This window comes from Coturnix japonica, chromosome 3 (genome assembly GCF_054131305.1).
Source record: "Coturnix japonica strain WE chromosome 3, WE-NBRP24, whole genome shotgun sequence".
NCBI lineage: Eukaryota > Metazoa > Chordata > Aves > Galliformes > Phasianidae > Coturnix > Coturnix japonica.
The window spans coordinates 42,899,246-42,911,432 of NC_140665.1; the positions used below are offsets into that span (position 1 = coordinate 42,899,246).

Consider the following 12,187-nt stretch of genomic DNA (forward strand, 5'->3'; position numbering starts at 1 on the left):
CTGCCTGAAATAGGCTGCATTGCCAGGTCCTCATAAAAAGAGAGATGAATTGGGCAGGAGGCAATTCTCTAAGGCAAAGCAACTCTGTCATCTTGCTTTTTGCAGCATATAATTTAATTGTTACCCAAGGTAGACAGCTGAATCAAGAGCCTTTTTTTTTTTTTTTTTTTTTAACAGCTTCCCCACCACCTTCCATTTTCTAAGAAATTACTTCAGTTTGTTTACTTACAAGATAACTTTTTTTGACAATCAGAGATGTCACTTCAACAAGCTCAGCTGGCTGTCAAAGGCATGCCAAGACTTACCTTCCATGCTATTCTGTTCCCTTTTGTATCATGATCAAGAGCAATAGGGAAGTCTCCACGTTCATAAAACCTGCGAAATGCTGTAGGCTTTCTTGGTCTCTCTTTAAATGCTCCTGCAACTGGAGGCCCCTTTACCTTAAAACAGAAACAAACAAAATCTTCCATAATTCCATAAATAATAATGCTAATGATTATTAAAAAATAATTTAATAAAATATTTATATAAATAATAACAATAACCATAATTCCAAAAAGCTTCTTATGGCTTAAAACACAAACAAAAATCCTCACTGATCTCCCAAATTAGTTTGCAATCTTCTCTACAAGATTCACTACCCTCTCCTCTTTGTTTACCAATTTCAGTCTCCCCCATAAAAACTTTGTATTTCTTTGTGGCCACCTCAGTTTCCACAGCATTTTAAAGACTAAAACATCAGAAATACATTTACATAATAAATAGAAGTTCTTGTATAATCAAGTATTTGTCCTTGAGAAATATTCTTCCAACTGTTTCTTTATAGAAGACATTTGACTTGGTTTCTATCTAATACAGCTGCCTTGTCTTACCATTGTCTTTCTTTGACCTACTTCACTAGATCCTTTCCTGAGTTTGTCTGGATATGGCTTTCATCCAGCCACTCAGTAATGACCCTTCAGTATCTAAAGGGGAGCTATAGTAAACAGTGACAGACCATTTATCAGGGCAATAGCACAAGTGAAAATCGTTTCAAGATCATTGGGGAGATTTAGGTTAGATATAAAAATAATAGATATAAAAATAATTAAAAAATATATAAAAATATAAAAAATCTTCGACAGTGAGGGTGGTGAGGCACCAGAACAAGTGTTGTGGTTGATGCCTTGTCCCTGCAGACTTTCATGGTAAGGCTGGATAAGGCAACCAGGCAACCTGACCTATCTGTGGATGTCCTGGTTCGTTGCAGAGGAGCTGGACTAGATGGCTTTCAGAAGTCCTTTTCAACAATAAGGATTCTAGGATTCTATGATTAGTAGTTGGAGCCTAGAAAAAGTGGAGAAGTCTACTGCTGAATCACTCCACTCTGTCTTTGTTGCCTTGGAAGAAAAAATCCGACTCAGCTCCACTTGGTTCCTTAGCTATGTCTGGTCAGTATATCAAATAGACTGAGTGCCTGAATGACAGTCTAATTCTAAAACGCCCACAAAGGAACTTTTTTCTCAGCCAAACTTAGTAGTAACAGTAACTGAAAACCAGCAAAAAGATAACAGAATTTCAAGTACTTATACAAAATCTATTGTTTAAACTAATTAACAAAGCTAATCTCAAATGCTAGAAGAGACTAAGAGAGCTAAACTGATCTCAAATGCCCTTGACGATTACTCCCTGAGAAATTCTTGTCCATTTTTTCTTTTTTTTTATTTTATTACTTTTTAGCAACGTCTGAGATAAGGACTGCCTACAATTCTCTCAATATCTCTTTCTCCAAAAATATCATTGTGAGTTGCTGCCTTTTATAACATAAAAAGCCTCATTTTCAAAAAAAGTCAAGAGTTTCAAGGATCGTAAATCATATCCAGTATTTTGTATTGTTCTAATGGTGTCATTATATATTTCTATGTCTTTAATGACCTTGATACTAGTTTCTAGCAGTACATTTAGTGTTTCAGTGAACAGAATACAAGCATGTAGCATTCTTTGATTCACTTATACTACTCTGCAACTTAACTGTGGCAACCAAGATCAAAATTTGACTTTGCTTTTTTTTTCCTTCAACATAATTTGCCATTTTTTACTCCTCGTAAGATTGACACAGTGTGATCAACCAGTGATATGCATATGCTGTACTTTAGTGAAAATTGTTAAACTAGGGCTTCTAAACTGTTATATATTGCTGCATAGTGGTATCACAGATAGACCATGCCTAGTGAAAATAGATTTGATACGCACAGCTGTAATACTGCTTAGTAAATACATCTGCAGCGGTAGAGCATAACACTCTGAGAAAAGCACTTCAAACACATGTGAATAAATCTACACTTGTTGTTCTGTAGAGGTACAATTTGTTCTGCGCCATCAAGATAGGTTCTTTCACTTTTCCTTAGATTTCTTTTTCTTTTTACGGTCCTTCCATGTATTTTTCAATATTGGTGTGATCTTCTCACATTCTTTGAGCCGTGTTTCCATAACATATCAGGAGTCACCGTTCTAATTAAATTTTAAATTACATTATTGATAAAGAATATGTTGTCTTGTTTACATGAGCTACAATCTTAATTACTTTTGGTGGACTATCACCATTAGAGTTAGCAAACGCAATCCCAAACTACATCTTATCTGAAAACAAAAATTATTCTACCTTATCAATGTTAGTATTTTTGGTATGAACTTTTATCTACTGAGCTTTTGCAAATTTTCTAGTAGACAATTTTGTGTTAACTCAACTTCTTCCTATTCTTCATTCGGGAACAAAGAAACAGGAAGAATGAAAAGATCTTGGTCATCAAAGACATTCCTCTATTATTCCTCTAATATTTCTGACCTATGAAATGAATTTTAAAAATTGACAAGAAATTTAAGCTGCTGAAATGCTTTTATATGTCATCCTTATTTCAATAGTTATAAATCACATTTTAAATAGTGTACCTATTCTGATCTGCCAGCTCAAAAAACCAACCAATCAACCAACCAACCAACCAGCCAAACAAAAAAGATATGGTTCATTTAAAAGAGTTTCAAAGAAGCAAAATGACTGAACTTACAAGATGGCTTTTATACAAAAATAATGTCAGAAAAATCATTATTAAGCAGAAATAAAAGCAAATCATTGCTTCACAAAGAGAATGAATGGGGACTGATTTTTCATTGTTTCCCTCTCTAAGAGTACAGAGCATGAAAACAACCCATTAAGTGAAAAGTCTGGAACAAAGAAAAGTGATTATGTATTCATGCAGCAACTCATGGATTTATGGAACACCTTGCACAAATTCAGTGGTGTGACTTTTCAAAATGCTTTTCAAAATCTAATAGAAAAGCAATGGCTTTAACTTTCAGAAGAAGACTTTTACTGGCTTATGGGCAGCTGGTCAAAAATGGATTTCCTATGGGTTGGGTATTGATTATAAACTTAACTTATGTATAAAGAATTTGAATTATAGAACCAAATGCTCACTTTTCAAGTTTGCAGATGACATCAAACTGGAAGAAGCACTGTACACCAGAAGAAATAATAATCACAAAGAGAGACACCTTCACTGACTTGGACTAAGAGCTGCAGAAATACGCCTTGCACATGAGACACATAATCCCAAACAGCAGAGCAAGCTGCCGGGGGTATAACACCAGTTAGGGTGCAGCTTTGCTGAGAAACACCTGGGAATTCATATGGACAGCACAAAACTTAGTTAGTTGAACTTCTAGAGCAATGAAGGCAAACTAAACTCTATACTGCATTGGTAGTGGTACCATTAGCAGGTCAAGGAGTTCCACTCCCCTTGAGAATTGCTTGCACAGTTAGAGTGCTGTCTCAAGTTTTGGTCCTCTCAGTACATGACAAAAATGAGTGTATCTTACAAATGACCATGAACACGATTAGAGGTCTAGAGGTTTTGACAGAAGGTTCAAGAAACTGAGTGTGTTCAGCCCAGCAAAGATAAGGCTTAGGGTAGATTTAATCAGTTCCTAAAAGGCAGTTAGTAAAATGGTGGTATTCTCTTGCGCAAGAAAAGACGCAACAGGAGCAAGTTGCTTCAAAGGTAATTCTGAGAAAAAATCATTGGAATAGATTGCCCAGACGTGGTGGAATATCTCTGAAAATATAAAGAATTAGCTTGGCAGGGAGGCTCAGCATTCATCAGAAGGCTGGACAAGATGCTTTTCAGAGGACCTTCCCAAATGTGGCTTCTACGCAATTTCATCTTCCAAGTAAAATATACAAAAATATATTGCATCTTTGCTTCTCATAATTAGTTTAATCTTCCATTACTGACTTAAAAAACAAAAAAACAAAACAAACAAACAAACAAACAAAAAAACAACAACATAACAAAACAAACAAAAAACCCCAAACATTCTGAAAGTACTCAGTTTATTGGAAAAAGCAGAAACAAATGCTACCTTCATCAATCCAATAAAAAATTTCATTGCAATGTAGTTAGAAAGACTAAGACTAGAGTTCCAGTTAATTAAAGGCTAATATTCATGATGACAAATTATATGAAGCAATAAACAGCTGCTGAGGTTCATTAAATGCCAAAGAGAAATAAAACAATTTGATAATTGCAAAACTAATTTATTGTAGTGCTATTGAACTATATGACAAGATAAAAACTACAAGCCATTAAACAAAAAAGGAAAAATATCATATTTTTTTCATCGACTCATGGGCATTTTAAACCATTTTATCAGGATGCATTCTCAGACATCAGTGATTACACACTAGGAAAATGCTAACAAAAAATAGTTGAAGTCAACTTTAAATAGTTAGATAATAACTACCTAAGATTCAAATTGCCTAAATTTCTAAGTGAGTATCAAATGATGTATGCTCAGGAGCCTAAATATGTACCTGCATAGGATGACTGGTGATTTCCTTGAAAAATTGTGCTGTAGTTTCATTGGCAGTAGATGCCAAACAAAATTGTCACTGAACTGGCATATCTTGCCCTGAATCAAACACTTCCTCGGATTCTACCAGAGGCTACTGCTTCCATTAAAAAACCCAAAATTTCACTTAGGTATTCAGAGGACCATATCAGAAACAAAGATGATTTTACTTTTGTTTGTTTGTTTGTTTTCTTCTATTAGGTTGATTTATTAAGTATTAGTGGTTTACTGGGAAGTTATGTGAAAAATATGGATAGCACGAGGGAAGGAGCAGGATCAGGTATGACAGGAAGAACTGGGTGACTGCTTCTTCAAGAGAATGGTGCTGAATTTATATTGAGCACCAAAAGTCAATTGGACACAGTTTCCCATCTGCCTATGCAGACATAGGTTGTAGTACTCCAAGCAGTAGTTGATTAGTTGATAATTTTTCAAGAGCTGTGTGAATATTAAAAAGATGTACTTCCTTAAAGTAGAATACACTGAGATCTTGCTGATTTTATATAACCATTCATATATTTAAAAAAAAATATGACTGCTATCCTCATAATCAAATTTAATCATCTTCAATTAATTTAGATGACTATGGGAAGAAGGAAAATAAATCCAGCTCTTAGTCAGTTGACTTCCTTATGGGAAGACTGGAATTGAAACTGATCTTCTTGTGCTTTTTATTCCCACAAAATTAGTTTATAATACTTATTTTTGAAGCTACAGGGATCAGAATTCATACGATCACTCAACTTTCTTGACGAAAACATATTAGCAGTCTTTCCTGAAAACACAGTACTTCATTATCATCTGGTAAACTGATAGTTTTTAAAAATAAAATAGTACGTATTGTTTCTTTTTATCCAAACTGAAAAATGCATTTGTATTAAATTGTACTGTATGGAATGGAGTCTACTGCTACATGCTGATGCACTAGGGCAGAGATAAATGAAATTTCATTCACAAAATGTTTGTGTACCGCTCACTGTCAGGGTCTTAGTGTATTCTTCTCTTGTACTGCTGTTAAACTAAAATCCTACTCAGCTAATGCAGCATAGTCCCACGAGCAACTCACTCACTTACCCACAGGAAGTGTCACCATTCTTTTCTTTGTTTACTGGAACAAGAAGCTGCTGACAAATCACAGAATCACTGAAGTTGGAATGAACATCTGGAGATCATCTAGCACAATTCCCCTACTAAAGCAGGTTCCCTAGCATAGAGAACAAAGGAAACAACCCAGGTGGGTTTAGAATATCTGTAGAGGTAACTCCATAGCCTCTCTGGGCAGCTTGTTCCAGGGCTCTGTAATCCTCAGAATACAGTTTTCCCTTATGTTCATACAGAATTTCCAGTGCTTCAGCTTGTGCCCATTGTCCTTCTGTCACTGGACAATGCTGAAAATAACCTTGTCCCATCCACTCGTATGCCAGCCATTAGATATTTCTAAGCATCAATAAGATCCCTTCCTAGACTTCTCCAGGCTAAACAGTCCCATGTCTCTCAGCCTTTTGTTATAAGGGAGATGCTCCAGGTCCCCAAACATCTTTGCAGTCCTCCGCTGGACTTTCTTGAACTGTAAAGCTCATAACTGGACACAATACTCCAGACATGGCCTCACCAGGGCAGAGCAGAGGGAGAGGATGACTTCACTCAACTTGCTGCCCACGCTCTTAAATGCACCCCAGGATACCATCAGCCATCTTGTCCAGAAGAACATACTGCTGGCTCACAGTCAACCTGTTTCACCCTTCATGCTTAAGCCCTTCTGCAGAGTGCCTCTCCAGAAGATCATCCCCAAATCTGTACTGATGAAGGCAGTTATTCCACCCTAAGTACAGGACTCTACACTTGTCTTTACTGAACCTCATAAAGTCCTTCTCTGCTCAGCCCTCCGGCCAGTCTAGGTCTTGTTGAATAGCAGCACAGCCTTCTGGTATGTCAGTCCCTCTTCTCAGCTTTGTATCATTAGAAGACTGGCTGAGGATGGATTCTACCCTTTAATCCAGCCCACAGAAGATGTTGAAAAAGATCACACCCAACAGCAAATCCTGGGGAACACTGCTAGACACAGGTGTTCAACTAGACTGTGCCACTGACCACAGCCCTCTGAGCTCTGCCAGTCAGTGAGTTTTCATTCCACCTCACTGTCCAGTCATCTGTCCCATACTTCCTACAAAGACTCCATTGAAGACAGAGTCAAATCTTAAGATAAACTTCAAATGCAATGCATGACACATTAAGCCAAATAAATTGCCCCATGTAATGAAAAAATCCTCAAGACAGGAAGAATAAAGATCAAATAATATACCTAGCACAAAACAGTGCTTTGTTGACATGCAAAGCATTACTACAATCCCCAGTGGGAAGTTTCCTCATCCATGTAGTGTGATAAAGCTTTTAACTTGCCCGACAAGGCAGCTGCACAACACTGCTTAATAACAACTTGCATTCAGAAACAAAAACTAGCTACAAAAGTCAGGACATGCAGAGTTTCCTTTTCTAGGAGTTAAAAAGTCCATATGTACCTAAAGTGGTACCACAAAGAAACCCATCATATTAACCAGCACACAGTTACCTACCAACACAGCAGAAAAACTGTGCTATTGTAGTTGCCTCTGCGTGTGTGTGACATATCCAGATCTCTCTCTAATAAATATAATGCTAGTTATTATTACTAGCATTAGTAATTTTGAAGACTTGGAAACAAATTTTTGGTCAAAGTTAACAACTAAAATCTGTGCTGGGCATCCCCAAGAAAGCCTACGCTGGCTGACAATAAGCAGCAAAGCCTGTTCAGCTATGTCCTCATTTATTGATCTCCATTTGATTAGATACCATAGGCGGATAATACATGCTACAATCCTGTTTCAATTTTACTATGCAGACAAATCCAAAATTGGATAAGAAACTTCGAATGATAGTAGTGGCATAGAAAGACATCCCAATAGATCCTCTGAGTTCCATATAAATTCCTTTTATTTACTATCAATATCAAAAGCACTCAATATCAAAAGAGAACAGTCTATCAATGTGTAGCAGACAAAAGCTTTATGTACACAAAAAGAAACTTGGGAGAGATTTCTTTACATGTGCCACTCTTGATGTGCTTTAAATGGTGCCACATCTAATGCTTGAAATCTTGCTTCTGGGGCTACTGCACAAATCTGGACAACAGATCAAAGCACATCTCATAGCTTCAAAAGTCAAAATGAGAGAAATCAATCTTAAGACCCCCAAATGAAACTTTTGATAGAGGTCAGCAAACATTACAAACACTTCTAAAGCACCAGAACTTGAAAGAAAAATCAGATGTGATTTTGTACAAAGATATTGTATCTCATTATTGCCTTGAGACACTACTGAAAGGAAGTCAAAAGCTGCATACAGAATTACTCTATTTCATCACCTCAGAAATGTTATTTTTGATTGGGAAAAAGATAAGCTGTTTAGATAAACCAGAACTGCTCTACTTTACAAATATCTGTACATCACTCTGTCCTCAGAAGGTCCTCCACCTCTTCTCCACCTCCATTCTGTGGTGAGTAGAGTATTTTATGTCATTTCAATTTCTCTCCTTATGTTTGCCAAGCAATCTCCCTTAATATAAAGGAAGAAGACAGACAAGTGACGATTACTAATGTATTTTTTCTCTCCTGTCAGTCTGCAGATGGATACAGTTTTTGTTGTTGCTGTTGTTTTGTTTTCTTTGTCTGACAAAGCATTCCACTTAACCTGGGAATCATACATTTTTCTTGATTTTATTTATTTATTTATTTATCTATTCTTTATTATTATTTAATTTTTTTTTTTTATTTTTTTATTTTTTTATTTTTAAAAAGTTCTAGGTGCCCTTTCTCTGGAGGTATTCAAAGCCAGGTTGGATGGAGCCCTGGGCAGCCTAATCTGGCAGGTGGCAACCCCACCCACAGCAGGGGCTTGGAACTAAATGATCTTTAATATCCCTTCTAACTCAAGCCATTCAAAGATTCTATGGTCTTTGACAACTAAATGCTCTGTACTAGTTGTTACATCCCAGTGCCTGGAATGGTAAAAATTTCAAAAATTAAACTATTTTGCTAGCTCTTTTCGTCTACAGAAGAGTCAATCAGTATAGTCAGCTGCTTAATGTGAACATCATGATGTAATCATTTTGTAAGGACCACAGGCCCAGATCCAAAAAAGTATGGAAGGGAAAATGATGAATTCTATTTTAAATACAAATCATTTTAATACTACAATTTCACCTCTGTAACCTCTAAATTCCACATGAATATAACTTTTGGTTAATAACTTTCAGCCATTTCTTTCAGCAGCAGCATCAATCAAAGCAGCTTATACTTAAACTTTTATAAACAATTCTCTGCATCATATTTATATCTCCATATTAGGTCAGTCTTTTCTATGCAATTTTGTGTAGGGTTTTGCAAAGAAGCAAGAAACGATTCTACCTTGGAGGCGCTTAGATGAGGACATTTTGTAGCAAACCCAAAGTTATTCAAGAGCTGAGGCATGGCAGAAACAAATGTTAGGACATATATTTAGACTCACTTCATTGCTAATGAAGTGTTTATGAATCTTTCCAACAAGTCTCTGACACCAAACTATCTATACAGAAGCAGATCTGTGAAATGAGTAATAGACAAATGTCCACACTGCAGGTATTTAACTGATCAGCAGTAGCCTTTCCCAGTGAACTGGTTATCTACTAGAAGAAAATGCAGTAGAACCACGAGTTCTACTTCTCATCTTTTAGAAAACAATTCAGGTAGGAGCTGACAACAGCTCTTTGACATCATGATGCCATAGGCATGTAATGAAGAGATAGATCAACTTTTCTTAATATCAAAGGCCTTTCTCTTTTTCTAAAAGTCTTGATACTGTTTTTGATCCAATGCTTCTGTGATATTGCAAAACAAAAAATCCTCAAATATTATAACTCTCTATTCTCACTTCCTAGATTAGTTTTAGACTTGTGAGTACTGACTTCAAGCATTGTTTGTTTCAGCTTTTTTTTTTTTTTTCCAATTTTGAAAAGAGGACTGAGAGGCAGATCCTCTTTAATGTAGTCATCATTCACTTAGATATGCTGTCCAACTGCTTCAGTTGCAATTTCCTTAGTTTCTTTCTGTGTAAGATAACAGGGACTTTGCTCACCTTACTGCCCTACATACTTATGTGATTATAGATTCAGACCTTTTTTTTTTTTTTTTTTTTTTTATATTGCTGCATATATCTTTGACTCCAATCAATCAGACCAGAAATAACATTTAAGACTGACATATTTTTTTCCCTCCCCACAGAAATATTGGATGTTCCCCTTATCCCCCCCACTCCATACAAGAATACATCTCTGTGACTAATCAAAACACAAGTACTTCTGCATAGTTTTGGAACTCAGTTACTTCCTTTCACTGCAGCAATCCCCACAACAGAACCAGAGGCTTTTCCTTTTTCTTCTAGAACATGTGACCTACTTTCTATTTCCTTTTCTTGAGTGTTTCTCCTTCTTCCATTCCTTATCTCAGGAACTAACCTGCTATGAGAACAGAATTTCAGCCTCCCTCAATTTTGAGCTTAGTAGGAAACATTTAGTGTAAAAAGTGAGAACTAAAGGAAAGCAAAAAGTATCTTCAATAACATGAAAAATAGCTCATACAAATATCAATATTTTCAATATTCGTTACAATACACTGTTTCTAAAAAAAGCTGTTCGAATTAATTAAATAAAGATTAAGTTATACCCCAAAGACATCTGTTCCAATACTATAAATCTGTGGAATTCTTAGCTTTCAAATCACATATCACCATCTTGAATGCCAGGATACATCCATAAAATTATATTTCTTGAAGAATGTAAATCTGAATTTATCAATGAACTAAAAAAAAACAAACATAAACAAACGTAAGCCAGACCTAGGAAGACAATGTTCTATACTGTATACACGGAAAAAGTATAAAAAATAAAGCATTAAAAATAAAGGATAATTAGCTCAAAATTGTATAGGAAAATCAAAATGAAAGGTTACTTGTGCTTTATGTTGGCGAAAATTAATTGATTCTAAACAAAACAAACTATCCACACATATGAAACAAGGTCCCAGTTAATGGTATTTCTAAGATTAAAAGACATGTACCAGCCAAAGCAAATAAATAAATAATAATAAAAAATGATAAAATAATGACTTATTACAGAAAAATGAGATTTCATACTTAAGATTGCAGTCAGGAAAAGAAACTGAAAAGATGATACTCTGTACCTTGAAAAGGAATGGGATCAACTGGAAAGATTCCATTTTGTTGCCTGCTTACATTGTAAAGAAAACAGGAGTACTCTAAAGCGCATGCACTAAATGAAAAACAACACTGCTACAACATTTAACATAGAATCATAGAATTACTCAGCTTGGAAAAGAGCTCAAAGATCAAGTCCAACCACAGCCTAACCACAGTACCTTAACTCTAACAACCCTCTGCTAAATCATATCTCTGAGCACCACATCCAAATGCCTCTTAACATTGAGGGAAAAATGTAGCTACTGATCTTTCTGTTATTCAGGTAGAGTTCCTTTCCATTTCCACATTCAGAACGCCTACGATTCTTAACAAAAGTCAAAACATGCCTTCCTATAAATAGTGAAAATTTACCACTTTCCAAAAGAAATCTACTGACTCAAGATTATGCATAAAATAACAGTTGTAAAGTTACCTAGATTGGTAGTAAATTCCTTTTTATCCCTAAACATAATAGTTAAGCACAAACTGAGAACAACTACTCTCAAATGAATTTGATAGACATCAATTGCAACACCCTGGAAACAAAAGACAGTTGGGTAACTGAAAAGTAAAGAAGGCACGAATGAAAGGTGATCGGTAGCTATTATTTAGGTATCGGACCTACTAATATAAAAAGGAATTCATTTGCAGTAATACAGTACTTGACAGTTTAACTGTCAACTGACATCAAGAAATAACACTGATGAAAGACAGAATAAAATAAGCGCTGCAGCTTATCACAACCCAGAACGAAGAAATATGACTAAACTAAATATATTAAATAATGCATTTTCTAGTTTACTTAAAGTTCTTGTAAAAATTAACACCTTAGAGCCACATAAACAGCCCAGTAGGACTGAAGCAAGCAAACAGAAAGTATCAGGTTAGGAAATTTGCTGACACAAGGAAATACAAAGCATTTTGTTATTAAAGAGCTTCAGTATTTTGTAGCTTTTCAGACAGGTTGTAAGTGCATCACTGGTCTCCATAAAATCCATAGCTCTTTTAAGATTGACAGGATCAGAAGTAAAAC

At 35.6% G+C, this 12,187-nt stretch overlaps 1 protein-coding gene across 9 annotated transcripts in view; it reads right to left on the reverse strand.

Annotated features, from left to right (window-relative positions):
• Window positions 1-12,187, reverse strand: part of PACRG (parkin coregulated) — a 169,816-nt gene that overhangs the window by 136,185 nt on the left and 21,444 nt on the right. For 5 of the 9 annotated variants that reach the window (XM_085541387.1, XM_032443568.2, XM_085541386.1 and 2 more), the window contains exon 3: window positions 306-440. The exons of the other annotated variants lie outside the window; for them this stretch is intronic. In XM_085541387.1, the coding sequence (XP_085397513.1) occupies window positions 306-440 (135 nt within the window). The remainder of the gene's footprint in view (window positions 1-305; window positions 441-12,187) is intronic. 9 annotated transcript variants of the gene reach the window in all.